General features: G+C 42.3%; 2 protein-coding genes across 2 annotated transcripts in view; both read right to left on the bottom strand.

The window, feature by feature from the left end:
* Positions 1 to 25713, bottom strand: part of FGF2 (fibroblast growth factor 2) — a 54713-nt gene that overhangs the window by 25348 nt on the left and 3652 nt on the right. The gene's annotated exons all lie outside the window — the stretch shown is intronic.
* Positions 15282 to 15989, bottom strand: LOC113619084 (succinate dehydrogenase cytochrome b560 subunit, mitochondrial-like). Its single transcript, XM_027103654.1, has 2 exons — positions 15643 to 15989; positions 15282 to 15480 (listed from the first exon to the last, which is right to left on the bottom strand). The coding sequence occupies exons 1-2, from the start codon at positions 15885 to 15887 to the stop codon at positions 15282 to 15284; spliced, it is 444 nt and encodes a 147-aa protein (XP_026959455.1). The 5' UTR covers positions 15888 to 15989.

Below are 25713 nucleotides of genomic sequence, written 5' to 3'. Positions count from 1 at the left end.
AAAAAGATACCGTTTGAGACAATAACTAAAGGTACCAAGGACTTGTATGGAGAAAGTTATAAAAGTTTATTGAAAGTCATTCTGAAAAGACTTAAAAGGGGAGCTATGTATGCTTACCAATGGGAAGACTCAATATAGAGTCACTTCTCCCCCCATGTAGTCTATACATTTAATGAACCCCCCAAGAGTGGCCAGAAGTAGAAAACCAGGGGAGAGTAAAAACCAACTGAAGACAGAATCTCAAGTGGGACCTTTAAAAAGACCTTCAATGTCAAATGGTACAAAAGAAGTCAGGTAATATAGGACTGAAAAGTAATCACTGGATTAACCACAGGAAGAATTTGAGAACAGTTAATGCAAACAACTTTTTCAAGAATTCTGACTGAAATAAACCACAGAAATTAAATCGTAGTACTCAGAAAAAATAACATGGTGTCAAATGCACACATTTTGGACAAACTGAACAAATTTCAGACAGAACTGGACTCATCAGGCTTCACCACTTACTAGCTGAGCTTACCTCTTCACCTGCACAATGGAAAATAATTGCTATTGCACAAGGCTATAGTGACAATTAGATATTAGATCTCTCTCTCTGCATATGTAAAAGTTTTAGTATAGCCTTGTAATCATCTATATAACCATCATAGATGTTGGCCTCCTACTCTACACCTGCTTCTTCCTATTGCTTTGTTTTGAGATTCAAGGATTCTATGATGTGTTAGGAAACCTTATACTTGATCTAGGACATGAGGATATCTAGAAAAGGGCAAGTATGATCTACAAAATGGCAGAGGCATCTTTCAGTAATGTCATTTATGCTGTACATAATGTCGTACCCTACTGAGGCTGACTCTACCTATGGCAAATAAATCCATAGTTTCACTATTCTCAAGGGAAGTAAACTAAATGGTACTTACTGCAAAGAAGACACAGACCTTATACAATTTCTCCATCTATTATCCTGTGTTTATTATTCCTTCATTCAACAAAATGGTATCAGTTGCCTCATGTGTCAGGAACTGGTCTAGGAGCTAGAAATACAACAGTAGCCAAGATCTACAAAGTCTGTGCCCTCATGGAGCTTACATTCTGGTGGCAACTACATGGTGTTTCTTTAGTTGGGCCAGCATTAATGTTATTTCTCATTTAAATAATTTTAAGCTTAAGCAAAGTGAAACTCTTAATTCAGTACACAAAAATAATCGGAGAGAAGTTGCCTAATAGTATATTACAAAGTTCACTATATGGATCGACCGCTGACAAGCACTTATATTCCTGACATCCTGTTCTGAGAACACTGTACACATTTTAATTTCTTACTTACCATTCAAAACAAACATATTAATTTAAAACTTGGTGGTACAGTGTGTTAGCTTTCCAATATAATTACGTTTTTGAGTCAAAAAGTCACTGAGTCAGGTTTAGTAGTCTCCTTGAAACAGAAATTACTGAGTAACTGATAACTAAATTCCAAGGCATAACCCATTGGTTTATTTTCTTCTGTCAGGAATCATACAATTTAATGCTGAAGACCAAGCACTGAAAACTTTTTAATGCAGATAACTGACAAAGGAGTGTATGTAACAAAAGAAACGCATTTGCTAAAAATGAAAAACTTTATATCTCCATATATATGTGGAATACCAGAGGTAATAATCAGACAGATTACAAAGATCAGAAACCTAACTTTATTTATTTCCTTTTTTGTTTGTCTAATTTGACTAACGAGCTTCACACTGACTCTCTCCTTAAACTTTCTTTTTTTTTGCGGTACGCGGGCCTCTCACTGTTGTGGTCTCTCCCGTTGCGGAGCACAGGCTCCGGACACGCAGGCTCAGCGGCCATGGCTCACGGGCCCAGCCGCTCCGGAGCATGTGGGATCTTCCCGGACCGGGGCACGAACCCATGTCCCCTGCATCAGCAGGCAGACTCTCAACCACTGCGCCACCAGGTAAGCCCCTAAACTTTCTTTTTTTATCATTTCCTTTTGCATATCATCCCAGAAACCAAAAACCACACATTCCATTCTTCTCACAACTCAACTGGCTGGTAACAGTTTATAGATAAGAATATTAGACACACACACAGTTCTACAAATTCTTAGCAACTCCTCAGTTTGCAAAGAAGATTAAAGTTAGACATAATATGAAAAAAAGAAAAATAGGAAGGAAGAAAGGAAGGGAGGACCTTAGAAATCCATGAATTCTTTCATTACTACTCAATCAGGACATGGCTTTATGAGCCCATTAAATCTTTCTCTGTATCAAGCCTTATATCCACAAAGTAGAAACTGTTTTCATTGTGGGACTTAAGACTACCAATGTTGACAAAATATTTAAAACAGTTTAAATAAAAGTAAGTGTAATAGGGGCTTCCCTGGTGGCGCAGTGGTTAAGAATCCGCCCGCCAATGCAGGGGACGTGTGTTCGAGCCCTGTTCCGGGAAGATCTCACATGCCATGGAGCAACTAAGCCACAACTATGGAGCCTGCGCTCTAGAGCCCATGAGCCACAACTACTGAAGCCTGCGCGCCTAGAGCCCGTGCTCCACAACAAGAGAGAAGAGTAGCCCCAGCTCACTGCAACTAGAGAAAGCCTGCACTCAGCAACAAAGACCCAACGCAGACAAATAAATAAAAAATTTTTTAAAAGTTAAGTGTAACATAATATGTCTGAAATACCAAATTTCTCGCCAGTTACGTCTAAGCCATATCATTTAATTTCTGCAATAAAATTTTTTTTAAATGTACAGTTGATTTATGCCAAAGACAGGGCTGTTACAAGCAATTCCAATCCATAAAAACCTGCAGAAATCAATTTTCTCCAATATCTCCTCTACTGGATCTCATACTTCATGTCCTAAAGTGGAAGCGTTTGAGGTAGCTGAGCTACCTCAAGAGCAAGTGTAACACAGGCCCGAACAGCTGTAGACATTAGACGATTCCTGATTCTTCTAATAACACAATGGCAATGGCTTTTACATTGTAAGTGGCATCAAATAACGAAGTCATACTGATAGCAAGAAAGAGGGAAAGACTATCTGGCACCTTGTGGCATTCCAGAAGCTCAAAGTGCAATACAGGGTTAACGCAGAGCTGCACAGCAGCAGAGAGAACTTCAAAGATGGAGAGAAAAGGAAAGAGTTCAAAGTCTCAACACCCATCAGTAAACAATCACAACAGGTTGACAGGTGGAGAAAATAGAATACCTCCTCTCACCCTTTCCACAGCTACCAGGGGCCCCAGACAATATCTGACTATTGTAGTGTCAGGGAGAGTGCAGAAATGCCTCCCACCCAGGTCATTTCTTGGCCTGCTTTGAAGCGGTGTGTAATTCAGGAGGGAAAATTCCGTCAACCTTTGGCAGGGGCATTTTCTGGCAATGGCTGCAGTAGCGACATCTTAGTGAGCTGGATTTCAGGACCAGACGCTGTCTCCTGGCACAGAACCCCAAGTCAACTCTGAGGGCACACAGGTATAAACAAGTACCAGCTTCCACCTACAAAAAGTCCTCAGCCCTACATAAGTGTTAAAGGCTATTTTCTTCCCAGAGACCAGCTGTGGGAGAAATGGTTCTAAAAGTAAGGGGGCCACAAAATTACAGAAAGGGAGAATAGATTGGCAGTTGCCAGAGGTGGGATTGGGGGAACGAGTGTGGCTATAAAAGGGCAACCTGAGGAATCCTTGTGATGATGGAAGTGTTCTGTGTCTTGGCTGTGTCGACGTCAATATCCTGGTGTGATACTGTAAAAGGTACTGCAAGATGTTACAATTGGGGAAAACCGGGCAAAGGGGACATCGAATCTCTATTACTTCTTATAACTGTATGTGAATCTAAAATTACCTCAAAATTTTTTTTAACTAATTTTAAAAATATCAACCAACTAGTTCAAAATCTCATCTAAATAGTCAATATTTGAAATATATGCTTTAAGATACAAAGAATTATTTAAGAGAGAAAAAAAGCCAAGTAATGTAAAGAAGATAGACTCCTCTAGATATTATTTTTACTCTAAGTTCCGTTTCCATGGCAGAATAGAAATGGACGTAATTGAGAAACCGCAGGTGGAACAGCCCATAGACCAAATAATTTGCCTCCAATGTATGCAGGTTTTTCCATTCTACAACTTGTTCACTCACTATGAGTGCAGTCCTATCTGGGCTCATGGAATAAAACACGATACAACACAGTACAAAGATCTGATGCAAAGTTTCAGTTAACACTCCATTTTTATGATTTTACTCTAATAGTCATGGGGAAAATATGAAATGATTCTAAGATGAATCACTGTTTGAAAATTCTTTTTTTTTTTTGATCGCTTATTCTACTTATCAGATTCTCAATTATTCAGAGGCTCACTACATGGTCTATGGGCTATTGTGCCACCATGGGTTCTCAATTTCTTCCATTCTCTATTCATAGTCTCTGAATACTCCCATTAGATGGTGAGGGAACAGCAGGCAGAGGAAAGAAGGATGAAGGTCAAATACCACTTTTGCTACCTGTTTGTGGCCATATTAAAAAGTTAGGCGGTGGAAGGAGGTTATGTAAAGGTTGTATAAAGACAAGATAGAAAGATTCTGTATGCCTCAGATAGCTGAATGTTATAGAGCATTACATTTTTAATCAGTAAAAGAACGCTGAGAACTGCTCTGGTGACCCCAGAACATGTGGTCACTTCCCATTTCTTCACATTTCCTATAATGTTACTGAATAAACAGGATGTGCACCGGCTCCTGGGGCCGGCATCTGTGCTACTTTATGAGAAGACGTCTTCCAGCAGAGGCCTTCCGAAGCTGGAGGTGGAAGCACCAGGTTTCAGAATTGCTGCTCTGTTGTCTGAGGAGACCAGCGGCAGACAGGCCCCTGAGGAAGTCAACAGCCTAATATGGACCAAATTGTTCAAAGTCAGACACATCTTCAGTCAGGGGCAGCCCCTGCTATAGGCTGAAAACTATTTTCACTGAAAAATAACAGCTGATGTTTCTAAATTTTAGTTCTATAATATAAATCAATTCTTGAAAAATCCTTATCAACTCCTTTGGTTTGTCTCAGAGTGAAGAGTTCAGCATTCAAGGAGCACTGCAAATACTTGTACTAAAAGCAGGGTAGCAAACTCAAAGGCCTACAGGGACCATGTGAGTAACAGACAAGAGAGAAGCATCCTGGTGATAAGGTTAGGAGAAGCAGGGAATAGTGGGGACCGTGATAAACCATAGAACATATACCCCTCCCAACCGATGGGGCAGCCACTACTCAGTACCGGCCAGGTGCTTGCACGTGCGTGCGCACATACACACACACACACACACACACACACACACACAGACACACAGAGTTGTGACTGGAATTTGGCTTGTGGATCACCAATCTGAAATTCCTGTTTCAAAGGCTATTAACCTGGCCAGAGTGCCCTGAAATCACAAGAAGCTCAGATAGAGAATAACAGCAAAAGTATAAACTGCCTCAAACAAGTATTTCTGCAACCAATCCAACATACCCAAGAGACAGAGCACCTCCTGATTACAGCCTTTTCTTGGCGATTCTTTCTACCTTTTGGAAATGCTTCTTGGATGATCTAAGAGAGCTGAGGTCTCTCTCAAAGCTAAGCGCCCCCGGAGATAACGCAGCCAGCTTGGCTGGTCCCGCGCCTGCCCTAGGGGTGAATATGCCAATTAGCTATTTGTGTTCCTGGCACTTCTTTCTGGATTGAGGCGTTCACATTCATCCTCAAACATCACACAATTCAGGCAGCTCCAGAACAGAAAACAGAGCAGCAAGTGTGTGCCTGGGAAAGGAGGAGCTTCGGGGGAAAGGCGAGGGGGGCACAGGGTGGAGGAGGGGGGCTGCCCAGAGTGTTGCAGCTATTTAACTGCACTCTCCACACAGTCATTCTGTTTGACTGGTAAAATCATTAGGAAAACACCTTTCAAAGCAGGCTTAAGACAAGAGAGTTTTATTTGACCCTCATGAAAATAGCCTGGGCGGCACGTCTCTCGGTCAATGACGAGCTTTACTGCGGCCTCCACTTTGGAAAACCCTGATGGCAGCCAAGAGCTGGAGGCCCATCTCCAAAACTTCTGAGGAGGCCCTCCCAAGGAAAGCTCTCCCCTGCATCCCCTGCATGACATAGCTGGGTGGACTCAGTAGGAAGCTGGAAACGGCCCCTCTGCCTGAAAGTCTCCAAGAAAGAAACAGGGCCCCTTCTTCGGCTGTGCTGGGAAGTTAACGGAATAACTTTAAAGGAATAATGGGGTCACAGTAAGAGAAGAGCATGGCTCTACCCCAAAGAACGCAGCTGCCTTGAAGTCCAGGTTCATAAAGTTAAGTGGACTACTCTGGAGTTCAGTTCTTTGAAATAGGGTATTTGAAACTGTGGCTGAAAGTTGGTGGAGTGGGAGAGATTCTTCCAGTATGTTTGCCATTTCCGTACGCGATATCTCAATTACTGAGGTTAAATACTATCGCTGGTTTCACAAAAATACGACGCCTCTGGAATGGAAAGGAACAGTATCAAATTAATGTCAGGGATTAACTGAATATGCCTGTTCAACTTCCTCAGGTTAATGCCTCTCTATGTTTATCACTTTATAATGTTGTTCCCTCATATGAACAGGAAGTTATTCTTTCAAAGTCCAATTTTTAAATTTTTATCTGACCCAAAAGGTTTATAGATCTAAAAAATAAAAAATGTAATAGGTTTCTCTTCCCATGTTCCTAACATGTTTTATACTCTCCACCTACAGAAGAAACAGGTGCTCTCATTGTGCCGTGTAACTAGCTAAGTAAGCCTCACTCATCCCCGCCTCGGTCAGCGTCTAGAGCACATGTACTGAGTGCTGAACAAATGTCTATTTTTAATGGTGAAGATAATTCATGGAACTGCCTTCTGCATCTCTCTCCATTCAATATAAGAGAACATACAGGGGGCTTCCCTGGTGGCGCAGTGGTTGAGAGTCCGCCTGCCGATGCAGAGGACGCGGGTTTGTGCCCTGGTCCGGGAATATACCACGTGCCGCGGAGCGGCTGGGCCCGTGAGCCATGGCCGCTGGGCCTGCGCGTCCGGAGCCTGTGCTCCGCAGCGGGAGAGGCAACAACAGTGAGAGGCCCGCGTACCGCAAAAAAAAAAAAAAGTTACTGCAGCCATACACGTGTAAGATAATAAGGATATGCACGTTGAAAGTGGCAGTGAGGACAGAGAACAAAGGAGTAAACACCAGGGTTTCATGAAGTCTGGATTTTGGTAAAAAACAAAAACAAGAAGGGGGGGAAAGTTATGTTTAGGTTTTCAACTTGGAAATAAGGAAAAATGATGGAATAATTTGGGAAGAAAGTTGACAAAATGAGGATATCCAGTTTATGATCCAGCACCAGCTTCCTGCTCATCAAGGAGAACGATGAATCGCTTATTTGATTGGAAGTGAATTAGTTACGTTCAAGCTTACAGAGTGACATCCAAGTGAAGTTGTTTTCCAGACAGTAGGCGTTTGGAAACTGGATGTGGTAGAGACTTATTTTGGTGGCTGCAGTGAACCACACCTCTTGATAGTCATACCTTGTGTGGCCCCTCCCATATTGACTCTAGTCTTGGGCCATGTTGCCTGAATTCAGTCAATGGGACATTAGCAAACATGACGTGAACAGTGCTTACAGACGGGAGCTCTGGTCTTGCGATCCAGCCTCTAGGTAAAGAAGCCCAAGCTAGTCTCATGGAGAGACCGCGTGGAGAAAGGAACACATCACTGGAGTTTCAGTTACCCTGCCAAGGCACCAGACACCTAAGCAAAGCCATTTCAGGTATTCCTGTTCCAGCCACCATTTGACTGCCGCTGCTATGCTAGCAGAAGAACCATCCAGCTGAACTACAGTCCATACACAGAATCATGAGAAATAATAAAATGGTGATTTTAGAGCATTAAATTTTGAGATGTTTGTTACACAGCAATAGATTTCTCAAGCACTGGAGGACAGACGAGATATAAGTCTATAAAAGGGAGCTTTAGGAACAGTAAACAGCAGTCACAGCTAACATTCACTAAGGGCTTACTATCTGACATATTAATACAACATTATCAACACGGGGGCTATTCTTAGCTAGCATCCCTGCTTGGCAGATGAGGAAACTGGTATTTAAAGAAATGAAGTAATTTCACCCAAGATCATACAACTAGAAAGGCACAGCTGAGACCTAAACCCAGGTCTACCTGTTGCCTGCACAAATGTGGAAGACAAGAATGACCTTAACAGAGTAGAATAAAGGGGTGAGGGGGCCGGGGGTAGGACCAGGGCGGAAAGAACAACGACTTGATTACAGTTTTGCATTTTTCTCTAATTTCAATAGCTGTTCAACACAGTCTAGTTAGGGAGTGAATCAAATCTAGCCCCTATTTAGAAAGCCAGCTCCTTTTGTCGTTCTCCCTCTGCACTGAACTCTGGTAACAGCAGGTGTCCCCTACAGCCACGTGTACAGTCACTGGTTGCCCCATACGTCTTTTGCTTTAAGATCATCACTGGCCATCTCCAGGGACACGCCTGACACGAAGTGCCCTGTTTTCTGGGTTCACACGCTTTTCCTTTGGCCATGCCTTTTTCTGATGATATTATCAGCCCTTCCCCAAAACCGACTGTCAAAACCCTCCAGCAGAATTTGAGTCAAAAATCCTTAGCGCTTGGCCCTTGGAAATCATCTAGTGCAGACTTTTCAGTTCAAGATAAGGAAGCAGAGTCCCGGGCTGGTGGATTGCTTTGCCCAAGATCACCTAAGGACCCAGGGTCAAAAGTCAGCGGTCCTAACCCTCCTCTTGCTGGCTGCAGAGCCAAACTGCCCTGAGAAGCATGTCACTCTATTATTTTCTCATCTGCCATTCTTCAAGAAATAGCTGGTTGAAATAACGCTGAAACTGTGCCTTGTTCCAAGCAATGAGTTGTGTGATGATGGAGAGGGTAGGGGGAAAACCGGCGAATCGAGAAAAATACCAAGAAGTAAGGGAATTTATCTCCCCAAAGAAAATCTTCTTATACTGTGTCTTCTTATTCCTCATAATAAAAAGACAAAGAGTTAATTGCTATAGTTTATAAAGTTTTTAAAAAAAAGTCACAAAAGTGCACAAATAGCAAAGCAAATAGCATCTGGCTCTAGTACTCACACTTCGATCCCAAAAAAAGGAGCCTAGAATCACAATTGTTGAACGTATTTCCTTTCTCTGTGCCACGGAAAGTCATCATTTTGTTTTCTTTTGCTCCTTTCTCCTTCCCAGAGTTGGAATACCTCTCTGAAGAGAATGCCAAGAGCCCACAAAACTAATTACTCAGGAGTTTTGAATATGAAAGTCTGTTTCAACCTAAATCTTCTCTTGCATATTCCTGGGTGTGTGTTTGTTTTTCTTCTCTTTCTTCCTTTCCCTCTTCACTTTCTACCTCCCTTGCCCTGTCTGCTCCCCTGATTTCATTTATCCTTTCTGCTTCCTCCAAAAGATATATGAGGTTACTAAAAAGAGAAAAAAAAAATCAGACATCTATAAAGGCATCCACCATTATCTCGACATTATTTTTAGAGGAATAGGAAAGGCTTTAGGCACAGAAAGTGATTCTTCTTGAGATGCTCTGAATGGAAACCTCTTATCTCAGGCATGGAAGGGAGTCACCCTCCCAAGTAAACTGTTCCAAGACCAGACACAAAATACAGCTCACTTTGTTCAACTCATACCTTTTACTGCAATTATCTCCCCCCCACCAAGAATTTCTAAAGTATTTTACTTTCTATCTCTATGGGAACGGTGATTTTCACATGAAGAAAAGATTATTCAGAATCTAGGCATATTCTTCCAGCTGGACAATAACAAGGGATCAAACTCCTGACGTGCATTTTTTCAGATTCGTGGAAAGAACTTTTAAACCAGGAAGGTGCTTTGCAGATGACCTGTCCCAACACCGATGTTTTTAAAAATAGGAAACAGTTGCTTTGACCAAAAGATGTTTTCCTTACCCCACCCAGACCTCTCCCCCTTGCAACACTCAAACCCTAAGGGCTGCTGGTCATCACAGGCCATTGCAACACCACTGGGAGCTAAGCACACTGGGGTCCAGCCAATTCTTCCAAAGAGCCATTTTCCACTGGAATCCGGCCTCTCCCCTCTCAGCATATGCAGCTGTTTTCTGGCTTCCTGCAACGGCAGCTACGATATAAATTTCCCACGACCACACTGAAGTCTTTCATCCTTCAAGGTCCATACCCCCTCTTCCTCCTTGTCAGTGCTATCCACTGACCGTCACTGTCACTCACTGAAGACCTTGGAATTAGGCACCCCGCCTCCCTTGCCGTCATCTAGAGAGATGGCACTGTTCATGCAGAAGACCCACCAACATCGAGTCTAGCAACCTGCATTCACCACTCTCACGGCCGTGCCATCACTCGAGAGCGGCTTCATCTCAAACTCCGACATGGCATAACCTCATTTCCTTCGGCTGGTCCTTCAGCCACTTGGACTTAAATGGTGGAGTCAGGTTCAGTTATCTACCCATCCGTAGCCTCTTGGGCTTCCCTCCTTATCACTCGGAGCTCTGCGGGGCATAACTCAGTTCTGCTTTTTCTTTCTCGCACTTCTGCAATCGAAGCTCCAATTTTTGGATCAATATAGCCATCTGGCTTCTCCACTCCTGCACTTGCGCTGTTGAACCTACACAGTGGAAACGTCCCCGGAAGTAACACAACCATCCAGACTGGTGTTGTTATGAATGTGGGTCTCCAGCCTCAAGTGAGCCATGAGCGACTGTGGGCACATCCCGGTCTCTGTCCTCTCCCATGCTCTACGGCAGCCATAAGACTTAGAGCTGGCTCTACAGGCCCAGCCCACAGCCATACCTCCCTCCCAGAGATAACACTGCCTCCTGCTTCAAAGAAAAACCGAAGATCGCAGACCTGAGGTCCCTCAGTGTTCCCATACCTAAAACATATTCACTCACACTGTGCTGACCAAGCTAAGCTCATCATTTAGTGGAACACATTTGTCTTTTCTTTCTCTCTTTTTTTTTTAAACAGCAACTAAGCCACCAAAGAGGGTTTGTCATTTCGTGCCATTTCGCTACAAAATCGGCACACTGAAATCTCTGTGTATCTGGTGGTGTTGTCTGGCATGGCCTTTTAGCTTCCCAGTGGGGAGGCACCCTGCCCCTGAGGACATAAAGATAAACAAAGAGGCCCAGTTAAGGAGACCCAACAGTCCAGGGTGCGGATAAGGGAGACGGGCGGTACATGGAGAAACTCCCCCGCTCTTGGCCCAGCACCTAATCAAAGCCCCTCACATCCCCTGCTCTCTCCCAGCAGTGTCAGTGAAGTAGAAAGGCATCTGATCTCCCCCTTCCCTTACTTCTGTGTCATCTTGGACCTCTCATGAGGCTCAGACAACTGACAACAGAAGTGCCTCTAGTTATGCTGATACCCCTGCTTCTAATCAATGCTAGTTTGAGGATGATGTAAGACAGAAGCAACAGACGTTTCCAATCACAGACTAGAATATGACTTTAAAAAAAAACTAACACCTACCCAATCAGACTGCAGCCTCAACTGCCCTCTGCTGTCTGGTCCTCAGAAACAGGCATCTGAGGCCCAGTTCACTTCTGTGATGAGGGACGAGCAGGGCAGCCTGTGGAGTATCTGGCAGCTGGTGGAGACCAGGGACAGCAGTGATGTTATCTGTGACCACAGGCGACAGCCTCAAACATCTCCACATTAAGTATTACTCTGACTTGTTGGGAATCCTTTTTTGTTTGTTGATTTTAATAATATCCTTTCTTCTGGAATAGGATCATTATTCTTGTTTTCAGAAATCCTAAGGAAGCAAAACTAACTCACGTGTGTTGGGGGGAAGGAAAAGAGAACCAGAAGAAAAAAGCTAATGAAAAACAGTACAGAGGTTCCTCCGAAAATTAAAAATAAAACTACCATATGATCCAACAATTCCACTTGTGGGTATTTATACAAAGAAAACGAAATCACTAACTCAAGAAGAAAATCTGCACCCATGTTCACTGCAGCATTGTTTACAAGAGCCAAGACATGGAAACCACTTGTGTCCATCATTGATGGATGAATGTATAAAGAAAATGTGAAATACACACACGCACACACACACACGAATATTATTCAGCCATAAAAAAGAAGGAAATCCTGATCCATTTGGGTGGATCTTAAGGGCATTATGCTAAGTGAAATAAGTCAGACAAAGATGTATACTGTATGATATCATTTATAAGTGGACTCTAAAAAAAAAAACTCTTAGATACAGAGAACAGATTGATTAATCAACTGCCGAGCCGGGGGGCTAGGAAGGTGGACAAAATGGGTAAAGGAGGTGTAAATGCACAAACTTCAAATTATAAGATAATTAAGTCCTGGGGATGTAATGTATGGTACGGTGAGTACAGTTAACAATACTGTGCTGTATAATTACAAGTTGCTAGAAGGGTAGATCTTAAAAGTTCTCATGAGAAAAAAAAATCTGTATCTGTGTGAGATGATAGATGTTAACTCAACTTACTGTGGTGATCAGTTCATAATATATACATATATCAAATCATTATGTTGTATAACTAAAACTAGTACAATGCTGTATGTCAATTATATCTCAATTTAGAAGAGGAAAAGGGAGGAGAGGAGGGAGAAGGCGGGGAGGAGAAAGAAGCTAGCCTCCGTGTTCCCTGGCAAGCACCGGTCATGGAAGGTGAAGCCTCCTTGGGGTCTCAGTGGGGACCAAAGCAAAACGATCTCAGCATGAAGAGGAGGTCAGTCTCGTGCCTCTCTCAGAAACCCTCCGCCCCACGTCCTTGGGATATCGCTGTGAATAAGCGGGTCCTATCCAAGTCAGGGTTGAACACTTAGGCCAGTCTAGGATTTATGCCAACACGGGCCCTGCGGTGGTTAATGTCATGTGTCAACTTGGCTGGGCCATGGTGCCCAGATATTTGGTCAAACATTATTCTGGATGCTTCTGTGAGGGGTGTTTTTGGATGAGGTTTATATCTGAAGTGGTGGACTTTGAATAAAGTGGACTGTCCCCCATAATGTGGGTGGCCTCATCCAATCACTTGAAGGCCTAGTAGAACAAAAGACTGACCTTCCCTGAGCAAGAAGGAATTCTGCCAGCAGACGGCCTTCTGAACTTGAACTACAACACTGGCTCTCCTCTGGGTCTCCAGCCTAACAGGTTTCCAGCTTCCATAATCACATGAATCAATTTCTTAAAATAAATCCCTCCTTCCCTCTCCTACTCTATCTCATCTGTACCTCCTAATGGTTCTGTTTCTCTGGAGAACCTGACTAATTCAGTCCTCCTACAAATTGAATTGCTAGGTGGTCAGGAGATAAGCAGCTGTTTAGCTGTTGCCCTTGGCAACATCTTCACCAGCAGGGCTAGCCTCTGTGATGAGACTCCAAAGTCAGGCTGACCTTCAGTGAGCACGGCTGCTCGGACGTCAAACCCCGTCCACAGGGTCAGTCCAAACTGCACTCGCGCTGGTCTCCTCCCTTCCCAGAGTTCCTTGCTTCCATTAAACTGACTCCATCCCTCTGTGATCTGATCCAGTCCCTTCATGTCTCTTCCAGCCCACTGCTGCACCAGTATAGGACTTTCCCAAAGAACACGGTTATGATTCACCTTAAAAAAGTAAATGATGATATGCAGAATATGTTGAGATTTAGATTTTTGGTATGCTTTGACTTAGAATGTACAGTGAATTAGAAATAATTAGTACTAATTAAGCACCATTTCCCAAAGCAAAGTAAAGCAAAGTTTTACTGATAACGACCAAGGCCATGCATCTGAGTGGGGCTTAAGAGGAAATAAGCCAAAGAATGGATGAAGGAGTGAGAAGTGGATTCCTTCTAGGGGGCAGGCATAGGCCTGGGCGCTGCTCACCAACAATCAGTCAGCTAGGGTGCTGCGTCCATCTGTGTGACCGATGGCCAAAGACCCCACCCATAGCTCCACCCTCCCAAGACAGAAGCCTCTTGGTTACCAACTCATCTCTCTCTGTCCCTTCATATTCACATACCCCAGAGAATAGTATCCACCATCTGTCTCTGCTCCCTCACTCCATTCATCCTTCTCAGAAATCTTTATATAAATAATATGTGGATATAGAATTGTTAAAATTTTCCAACTACATAGATAAAGAAGTAAAGATTCCCCTTCATTTCTTCTCTCTCAATCCTAGCCCCCTCTCCAAAGTTATAAGCACGAGTTAGCAGTTTGGTATATACATCCTTTTCAGCTTTTAGCCTACCTATTTACTCCATAAGTATATAGTTCTTTTGTGTGTGTGCATTTTTATAAACGGGGTATTTTTTTGTGTTATTCCAATAACTTCCTTTTTGTTTCCAAAGACAAAATGATCTTTTTAATTCCGTTTCAGAAAAAGCTGTCACATGAATTTGGTTTAGAAAACATGACACTAAGAGGCTTGGTTTTTCTGTAAACGCAAGGAAAAGAAATAACCGTTAATAGGTTCAATGATAATTTTCTGGATCTTCCTCTTGCATCAAAAGCTGTATATCTTCTCCCCAAAGCACCTGCTCCAAGAGCCAACTCACTCTCTTTATCTGCCTCTAGCCGGGACAGGCTAATTCCCCCCTCCAACACCCCTCTCTTCTTTCAGTCACACTGTGTTGGTGCTAAAGACCCTGGGCTCTGACCAATGAACAGAATTGTCCTTAAGCCAGCAACCCACAGGCAGTGGGACCCAAAGCCCCACTCCCAGTCCCGACAGCAGAGGCCATAGAGCTGGCATCGTTTCCACTGTCTCAGGAAGAAGGAGCCAAAAGGTGACCCTCAGCACAAAGCAAGGCCTAATATGAAGAAAGACTGAGCGCTCCCAGGCCCAGAGTAGGCTGCAGGCTACAGTCAAGAAAAGGGAGTTATTGCAGTCACTCCACCTTTAGAAAGAAATAAGGGGGGGCTTTCCTGGTGGCGCAGTGGTTGAGAGTCTGCCTGCCGATGCAGGGGACACGGGTTCGTGCCCCGGTCCGGGAAGATCCCACATGCCGCGGAGCGGCTGGGCCCGTGAGCCATGGCCGCTGAGCCTGCGCGTCCGGAGCCTGTGCTCCGCAATGGGGGAGGACACAACAGTGAGAGGCCCGCGTACCGCAAAAATAAAATAAAATAAAATAAAATAAAAAGAAAGAAATAAGGGGAAAACTGGACCCTTTTCCACTACTATGGTTCTATAAGGTCCTCTACTGCTGAGCTCCAAGGGGATCTGCAAGCAGAAAAGGGTCTAAACAAATCAGGAGAACTTTGCCCTGGCTGAAGACAGGAGTGACAAGCAGGAAGACAGGTCAGTGTAATAATTTGTAGGAAGATGATGCTGGGAACTTCGGCTCTTCACAGGGCTGCCAGCCCTACAGAGGACAACACAGTAAGAACCAAGACAAGCACTCCTGACTGGTATAGCTGGGGAACTGTCAGGCCCTTTCCTGATCCCACACCAGGAGTCAGATCCCATTCCAGGTGTGACACATGAGAAGGAGGAGGAGTGCAAATCTGGCTGTGTGGACCAGTGCTGGCCCCAAATACAGGGACTTCACAAGTTCCAAATGAGACTCAAAGCTCCCAGGGATCAAAAGGGCCGACAAGCAAAAAGAGAGACCCCTGCACTCAAGGCAATACCAGTGTCATGGTGGCAAATGGACATCACCATGGGAAGAGACCAGCTACCGATAGCGATATGGGGAGACAAAGGGTGCTCTGAACCACTGTTGTTATTCCAGAACCTCTCCATCTCTTCTCTGGCTGTGGTTTCCAAAGGAACAGCATTTCTGATACAGGGCTGAGGACCAAGGTGGGCACAGAGGCAATGACAGCCAATATGTCTCAACAAGAGCACAGCCATCTTGGGTTCTGGCCTGGACAGAAGTCCAATAATTTCCTTTTTTCTCTTGACAAAATGGAGACCCTTCTCTTCTAATGTATGTACCTCACTTATGACATGCCAGACAGTGATGTAAGAGAGCTACGTTTCTCAACTGGATCACAATACATTTCCTAACTCTCCTCCCTACTCCCAGCCTTATACCCTTCGATCCAACCCACACACCTGCCTGAGTGATTTTACAAAAGCCCAAATCTGATATTCTTATTCTTATGATTAAACTCTTTCACTGACTCCCCACTGCCTTGAGGATAAAGACCAAATTGTTAGCATGGCTTACAAAGTCCATCACAATCCAGGCCCTTCCATACATCAGGACAAAACTATAATTCGAAAAGATACATGCACCCCTGTGTTCATAGCAGCACTATTTACAATAGCCAAGACATGGAAACAACCTAAATGTCCCTCAACAGATGAATGGATAAAGAAGATGTGGTATATATATATATATAATGGAATATTACTCAGCCATAAAAAAGAATGAAATAATGCCATTTGCAGCTGCATGAATGGACCCAGAGATCATCATACTAAGCCAAGTCAGAAAGACAAATACCATATGATATCATTCACATGTGGAATCTAAAATATGACACAAATGAACTTATCTATGAAACAGAAACAGACTCACAGACATAAAGATCAGACTTGTGGTTGTCAAGCGGGAGAGGGAGCGAGGGAAGGTTGGACTGAGAGTTTGGGACTAACAGATGCAAACTCTTATATAAAGAGTGGATAAACAACAAAGATATACTGCACGGGGAATGATACCCAATATTTTGTAATAACCTATAAGGGAAAAGAATCCAAAAAGAAATAGATGTATGTGTATGTACAACTGAATCATTTGCTATACACCAGAAACTAACACAACTTTGTAAATCAACTGTACTTCAATTAAAAAAAAAAAAAAAAAGAATCCTGGCCCTTCCTACGTGGCTGGCCTTACCTCTTACTATAACCCTACACTCTGGCCATGCCAAAATGTTTGCAGTTCCCAAAGCATACCAAACCTGGAGCTGCTTCCTTGGCCTGCGTGCCCTTATGAGTCTTCCAAGAAAAATTAGTTGAGTTGCTAAACACATATAAATAACCAGATGAATTCTGCTGCTGTATGGGAATGTTGGCCATACTGCTGTTAAAAGTGGTATAGAGGGTCTAGCAAAAACTGTTAACTCTGTTTAGAATAAGGACCTAAAGCATCACTTTTTGGTGGCAATTAGATAACACAGTCAGCTGCCGGGCAACACCTAGTTGCCTCCCAACACCCAGGCCAGCAGTCCCTCCTGTCTGAAGCCTTTTCTGACTTCCCTGTAGAATTACTGTCCTCCGTAGTACGATCTCACTCTTCCCCCAGGACACAACACGAGCAAAGCAGCGTAACATTTCAGTGTCCTTACTGACTTACATCTCTTTTTTTTTTTTTTCCTGACTTACATCTCTTTCTTGTCCTGCCGGACAATATACACCTTAAGGGGCAGAGGCCTACATTTTTTTAATTGAATTAAAATATTTTTAATTCAATTTTAATTGACTTAAAGTATTGTGTTAGTTTCAGGTGGTAGGTGCCTACGTTATCTGCCTTTTAATCCCCAGCACCCAATGCTATATATGACAATATAGTAGAAATTTTGTGGTTAAAATGGCAAATCAAAAAATACATTATTTTTATTGAGGTACAACTTAATATTTAAGATGAGTTACAAAGATATTGACAAGATACCAAAACCAAACAAACAGAAACTTTAAAGATGGCTTTTTAATAAGGCAAATAGAAAAAAGAGTTAAAAATTGGTGAAGCCAGGACTGAGATTACTATACTTGCTAGAAGCACACCACATATCGGCTTTCTAGAAGCCAGTAGCCATAACAAGTTTCCCGGAGTCCATAAGGTTAGAACAAACTGGCCACTAAGGAGAAGCGTAACTAGTCCTGACACGGTTACCACAGAGAAATTCTCTCAGGAGTCCTCAGAGGGGACACTATGTAATGAGATAAACAGCAGCTTTACATATTTCTTAGAATTAACACAGACACCAGTGTCAGAGAGATGTTACTTTTGAAAATCGTTTACCATAAACTACAGTCTCACACCAACGTATTCAAATTGGTTCCCTCGCTGATGGTCAGGTTAATTAGAAGATATACCTTAGTTATGAGTGGTAGTATCCTTAACATATTTTGGACCATGGACAACTTTTTGAGAACCTGATAAAATGCTATGTATCTTCTCCTCAGAAACAACACCCTGAGATAATATTTTGCATCTATTTTCAGGAGATTATGGAAACCTGAAGCTTGTCCATGGACCACCCATGTTAAAATCCACAACCCAGAGGAAAGATGTACTATAGATCCTTGAGTCAGGCCTCCATTAAATATTATTTCCCACAGCAGGACCTTAAAAAAGTGCTGCTCTCTGGCCTATGGACTGAATTGTAAAGAACCATGTGCTTTAACTGTCAGCCACAGTGAGCATTAGGCTCCTTCTAGAAAAACAGAGGTGCCTACAAGGAACAGCCAATCCCTTCTGGAGGTGATACCATGGGCAACGCCAAGAGTCTCCAGAATTCTACGACACAAAAGCTCTACAGTCCTACATCATTAAGCACGGCCAAAAATAACTTAAGTCTGGAAAATATTCAACGTAGGTATAACCAAATAGATATCCCAACTGGGTTTTTTTCACCCTAATCTCATTAAAACACTCAAAGACTATCTACTTTTTGAGTAATGTAACTTCCTGCAATGCGTTCCAAGAAAAATTAGTTGAGCTGCAAAACATACGTGTAAATCACTACATGAATTCTCCTGCTGTATGGGGATGTGAGCTACACTGCCGTTAAAAGTTGGGTGGAAGGTCTAGCAAAAATTAAAAGTTGGGTGGAAGGTCTAGCAAAAAATTATAACCCTGATTCAGAATATGAATCTAAAGCTTCACGTTTGGGTGGTAGTTAGAAAACAGAGTCAGCTGTCTATTAAGAATACTTTTAGATTATGATAATAAATTCATATCACCAATTTATCTTCAATTTTTTACCTTTTAGAGGGAGAGCATACTTCCAGTTCATTAAAAGTGATACAGTCCTTAGCCTGGCCTTAGAAACCCAAAATGAAAAACTCTAGACTCTCCCAAAGAAAATGTATTTCTTTTGTAGAAGGTTATTATGAGAAGTTTGGTCTGATATTCCACTGAAATGAACATATCAAGCCTATGTATGTTACTACTCTCCCATTATATATCACCCTATTTACTACTTTCTGTGTTATTTTCTTTTCTCAGTATTCTCAAGACTCTTGGAATTTTTTTTTTTTCAAGGAACTACATCAAGCTTACTACCTACATAGAGTTTCCGGAAAATAGCTTTATCCCACTTTTTGATATATAAGACAACCACTCATCTGCTGGTAACTTTCCTATTCTCTATCATTCTCATAGACTTTTAACAGTGCCCACATCTGTAAGCGATGTGTGTACCAGGGGACTGGACTGTTTTGAGTCCATGTTTTTCTGAGGAGAGGAATAACAAGATCGGAGCTTGCTCTCTGGAAAGATTACTCTGCCGAAGAACAATATCCGGTTGATTAGATGTGTTATGGGCTGAATTGTATCTCCTACCCGCCGCTGCCCCAAACTCATATGTTGAAGCCCTAGGCCTCAGTACCTCAGAAATGACTATTTGGAGATAGGGCCTCTGAAGAGGTGATTAAATTAAAATGAGTCGATTAGGGTGGGCCCTAACCAAATCTGAACCAAGAAGAGGAGGTTTGTATGTGTGCAAAGAGAGATGAAAGGGCAGCAAGAAGGCAGCTGTCTGTGAGCCGAGAAGAAGCCTCAGAAAGACCAAACCTGCAGACACTTTAATCTCGGACTTCGAGGCTTCAGAACTACGGGAAAATTAACTTCTGTTGTTTGAGCCACTCAGTCCACAGTAGTTTGTTATGGCAGCCCTAGCAAACTTACACAGATGCGAAAGGCTAGAAGCCATTGGCAACAGTCAGGGACAGAACTAGAGCAGCTGTGGCAACAATGCAGAGGCCAGCGTGAGTGTAAAAGACACTGCAGAACCAAATGCACAGGGCCTGAGAAAGGGATGTGAGGATTGAGGAAAAAGAAGAGTAGAAATTGACTCCAAGAGATGGGCGTGGCTGGCAAGAAATTTTTTTTAATATATTTTATATTTTAAAATATAGGGGAGTCAAAAAAGGGAGGCAAGTGATTCCAAGGAAAAAGGAGTTTCATTTTTCATTTTAGACACATTTCTAGATGTGTCTGGCTAAGCACTTTCTTTGTATCTTTTTGTCTTATCTTGGTCTTTATTTCCTCACATGCTAGACATCCAAACAATTATTGGTTGACTGAAAATCTCACTTAATTAAAATAAAATAGGTCCAAGTACATCTGCTTTTTTTCTTTTGGTTGCTTTTTTAATCTTACACCACATGTCCTTAAAGAGGGAGCCTATCGTGAATTTCCCTGAAAGGGTCTAGCTGTAATTTTTAAACATCCTTTTAGTTATTCTCTTTGCATTTTCTGCATGCTTTTGCTTATTCTGTATCTTAATCTTCCAGACCCTATCTCTGAGGTTCATTCCATTCTTATACAGTATTTATCCTTAATTACGTCCTACTCTATTTTACTTTTTAAATTAAATATGCCATTTCAAAATCTTTGAGTGCTTCAGAAAACAACCCCTAAACATTAAAGAGCTGTTTCATAATAAATCATGACAGAAATACTTTCTAAACAAAAAAGAACGCAATAAAGCAAGGGGTGGGAGAAAAGATGACAGAGGCTAACTCTGCTAGACATGGTAAAGGCTCTGGGAAGAGTTTAAATAATTTTTTAAAATCACTAATTCTGTTCAAATTTCTGCTACACCATCCATCTGGAATTCTGGCCATGAACTGAATTCTAAACACTAAGAAGTATGGAAGGCACAATTACTTCTTGTCACAAACAAAGAGATCGTGTTTTGAAAAGCCAACAGCAAAAACCCTATCCTTATCTGTAAAATGAAAATGATACTTGTTTCAGAAGATTGTAATAAGATTAAACATATTGTTCATAAAGCTGACATACAGCATGTTCTCAAGAATTTCATTCATTCATTGAAAAAACACTCAGAAAGTAACAAGGTCCAAGGAATACAGAGGTGAAGGTCAAACAACTGGCCCTTCCCCTATGATGGCACAGGGACTTTGCCTAGTCATTATGGTGCCTAATCTCCCTAGGTGTCTGGCTAAGGCTGGACAGATCCCATCAACCCCTCATGCTTTAACACCCTCCCTCCAAAACAGCCTGTGTCTCACTTTCCCCACCTGGTCACAGCTGAAGGTGTTGCTGTAATTCATTATTTTTTAATCTAACACTTGTTGTATATGCCTTCTTCATATACTACTGTGCTCTACTAAACCAGTTAGCAAGATTGGCTTCCCAATTTTACTTGCATTATATTCCCATTACTAAACTGCTGCATTTAGAGTAATGTATAAATATAAGTATATAAGAACTACTTCTAAAACTAAGAAACACACTCAGAATATTTCTCTTTTCACATAATTGTTTTGACAAATGCTTTGCCTCAAAGAAGATAAGGAGATAAGATTAATCAATCTTACATTTAAAGATTAAAGATTAAATTTGACTGAGAGAGGCTCTCCAAATTTCTGATTCTAGTAAGATAAAAAGTAACAAAAGAGGACCAACCATGCAAAATCCAAGATTATACCATCCCAGAATCAGAATTTCCAAGATGAAAGGGACCTTCTTCTCAAGTCCCCATCCAAGTAGTCATCCAACCAGTGAATAATGACACCTGCCCCTACATACACACACACACACACACACACGTCAAATAAGCCAAAGGTAGAAATAGCTAAGAAGGGAAAGGTCAAATGACACGAGAGAAAAAATTTAAAAAAAAAAATAAAAAGATGGGAGAAGAAACATAATTTATAGAAAAAATGAAAATATATAAAGAAGACATATAGCAGGTGTTAAATTAAAATGTAAGTTATTAGGCAGTAAATAATTTCATTTCCAATTCAAAACAAACACTGTTCATCAAATGTTATATTTCAAAAAGTAACTTTTTAAAAGGGGGTATTATTTGACTCTGTTACTCTCTTCCATTTCCTATTTATGTTATGACGATCTGTAAACCCATGAATTGTTTTCTCTTTATAAAATGATTCAGCTCAGAAAGCAGTAGAATGAGACTGGTCATTCAGCAATCTCTCCCACCCACCCTTGCAGACATCACATCACAAAGACTATGACTCACTTTGTCATACAGTTTCTGTCCTTTTAAGAGTTTTATGATTGTTGTGATGAATACTGGCTCATAAATCTGAATGAATATTAGAATGAAACTATTTGTGTCATTTCCTCACAGCCAAAGCAGATGCTAACAATGGAACCAGACAGTTCTTAATCCTAATTTATAAAATGATTCACAGGTTTTAGACTTGAGAGAGAGAGATTTAAGGATTAAAGTATATGGTTCAAGTATGAATTCTCAGATCTGTATTTTTTAATTAGAGGGTTATAACTAGTTCTGGAATTGGCTAGAAATGTTATGTTATTCAATAGCTGAAAAGAAAATCTTCCACAATAAAAATTAATCCTAACAAATGATTGTGTTTTACCTTTATTGCTTCCTTTGAATAATGTGAGAGGTGTCGCTGCAGAAGGAACTACGGTGATGCTGCAATCAATTTATCCATTTTACACGCCTCGTGCCGAAGTACGCATGCTTATTTATTTAAAGATCCAGCTCATTCAACAGTACAGATTGAACCTCTTCAACGGGCCTCAGCCTTGTCATTCACTGAGCAGTGGAGTCAAGGGGATCCTGGGGTGAGTAAATGCAGTCTCAGACCTCAGAGTAGAAAAGAGTAAAGGACTGCTAGGTAATGTCATTTGAATTTTTAAAAATCCCTGCCAACTAGAAATTTCCAGTAAAACTGAGGGACGTGAAGTTAAAATATATCAAGCTATTAGAGAGAATGTTTAGATAGCATGCAGGAGAGGAAAGACAGGTACAGGGAGGTATGAAAGAAATGGGGCCTGATGCCTGCCTAGGACTGGGGTAAGGTAAGAGGATTAATGGCCAATTCAAGGCTAAGAGAAGAAGAAGGATGTGAGAAGACGATCAGAAAGGAAGTTAGAAGACTTGGCTAATTTGTTGGGTACATGTTGAACTTAACACACATTCTTTGAGCGGACACAGAGAGGACAGAGTTCACAGCCCCAGTGCAGGAGACATAAACAATTACAAGCAAAATCATGAAGTCCGTAGAAGAATATGTACCAAGTACTATGGGAAATGCAGAGATAGAAACAATTAATTCTCCCTGGGAAGGCTGGGGAAAGTTTCACAAAGGAGAAGACCACCGAGCTGACTCATAAAAGATCTTTCCAGAGAAAGGTGGGAGTGGGAGGAGGGTGTGAGAGAAGAATTGATAAGAAAAAGAAGGATTTTCCAAAAACAAGGATCACAAGTGGAAAAGCCCATCATTGTAACAGTGACGGGTCTGTCAGATTAGAGACTACAGTGAAAGCACAGAGCACTGGCAGCGTCAGGGGAGCGCGGATGGCAAAGAGTGGGAAGTAAGACTGAGCAGGTGGGTCATATTGGAGAGGGAAAGTCGGGGAGGGTATGGTTGTAGGTAAATACAGGACAGGGGAAACCAAGAGACAAGGCAAGGAAAAGTCACTGAGGTAGGGAAGACTCCAAGGCGTCTAGCTTTGGAGACTAGAAGGATAATTTCACTACAAACAAATTCGGTAGGAAGGGTGCTAGTTGGAGAAAACTGTTACGGTCTGTTTTACGTGGGTTGAGTTGAGGCTGTGGCAGTGCATCTGTCCATCGAGCAGTGAGAAACACGGTACTAACACAGAGGTGGGAAGTCAGAGACAAAGACTATAATTGATCTGCCGAAGGACCACGAGTACACAGAAAGACGGGCAGAGTGCCAAGACAGAGCCTTGGGGAATATTATAGCAAAAGACCAAAAGAAGGAGAAACCAGAGGAAAAGACGGTCGGATGGGTGAGAGGAAACCAGGTTGATGTGGTGTAACAGAAGCCAAGGAATTCTCGGGAAGACAGAGGCAGACAATGGTGTCAAGTGTCAGAAGTAGGGCCACAAATTGGATAAGTTCATGTGATTGAACTGGAAGACTGCTGGGGCCCAGAATGATTTAAGCAGAATACCAGGTGCAGAATCCAGAATTAAAAAGAGAAAAGGAGATGAAGTAGAAGAGCATTCAGGATTCTAGGGTATTGGCCACGAAAGAAAGAATGATCAAAATGCACAGCATACCTGAGGAATTTTATATCACACGTACGTGGTAAAAATCTCAGGTGCTTTTTAAAGGAAACAGGATTCATAATGAGAGCTTTAAACTAATTATCCTGAGAAATGATTCATCTTTGTATAGATTACCCTTAAAAAGCTAATAGTCAGCTTTGAAGATTCCAAAATATTTTCCAAATATAATTTTGTTACATATAATCATCTTCATTAAAAGACTGACCAAGTGTCTAAACATATGTGTTAACTGCACCAAGAGAACTATAAACCTCGACCGTGCTTTTATACATCATGTGGTCCAGGAGGAGTTATTCCACGGGATGGTCCACACAGAATGTTCTCATCAGCAGCTGACATTTAGTGAGAATTCCCAGAGTAAAAGATACAAACCTTTTATGATGTTTACTTATATGGAGAAGTCATGGTTCCTACCTTAAGGTGTCAGCATTTTCTCAAAGCGCATAAATCATGAACAGAGAATAATCCACTCACAGAATCTAGCCAGATCATTACTACACTATACAAACTTCCTTTAAAAAACAACAAAAACTTTTCCCCCCCAGAATATCTTTAAAATCTGTGACACAAAAGGCCTGAAGCCTCTCTTTGAATTTCGCAAGTTCATGTTTTTAACGATGAGGGGTTGCATGGAGTATGTGCCATGGCACAGGGCACAGGGGTCACACAGACTGGGATCCCATCCCTTCTCCACATGGGAGTGGACGGGTCCCTCAGTCTCTTCAAGGCTCAGTGTCCTCTGGAGTCTGGAAGCCGAGAAGTGGGGCAAGCAGGCAGTCACCTCCTGGGAGAAGCCCTCCTGGGAGAGGCCCAAGGGCAGACCCAGCACTTCTAACTACCTTCATTTTCTCCAAAATAACAGCATCTGGAATAAATTTGATGCTAAAATGCACACAGGCAGCATACTTTGCCCTCACTATACTCCACCACATGTTGTACGTGCTGCTTGGGATAAAATGTTCTCTCTTCTGAATGTTTTCACGTGGTTCACTACTTTAGAGCATACACTTAACGTTACCCATTCCCATGGGCATTTGGAAGGGGCCTGTAAAAACATCCAGGACGCCGAAGGGAAGGTGGTGGGTGTGCACCGCGCACGGGGGGGGGGGGGGGGGGAGCACAGGCTCCGTCCTTGTTTTTATCATGCTTTTAGCAAGACTCTCGTGTCAAACACAGGTTATTCCAGGATTGTAAGAAAAGTGCAGGGAAGTTGCCTTTTCAAAGGCAACTTGTGAAAGCAATTCAAGAGAGAACCCAGGTGAGAAGCACAGGTGATCTTCAGCAACACTGTGAAGCTGGAAACACGGGCGTCCAGGCGTGTGATCCCTTCCTTTCTGCCGCCGTCCGCCCCGCCCCGCCCCGTGTCCTCTCCAGAACCTGAGCTACGGCCCCGGCCCCTAACCAGCGCCCCACATTCATGCCACATCCTTCACAGCTCCCCGCCCC

The sequence above is a fragment of the Aethalodelphis obliquidens genome, unplaced genomic scaffold, assembly GCF_003676395.1.
Source record: "Aethalodelphis obliquidens isolate GAN/ISIS:26980383/991018 unplaced genomic scaffold, ASM367639v1 scaffold6, whole genome shotgun sequence".
In the NCBI taxonomy this organism is placed as follows: Eukaryota; Metazoa; Chordata; class Mammalia; order Artiodactyla; family Delphinidae; genus Aethalodelphis; species Aethalodelphis obliquidens.
This window is presented reverse-complemented; position numbering and strand designations above follow the sequence as displayed.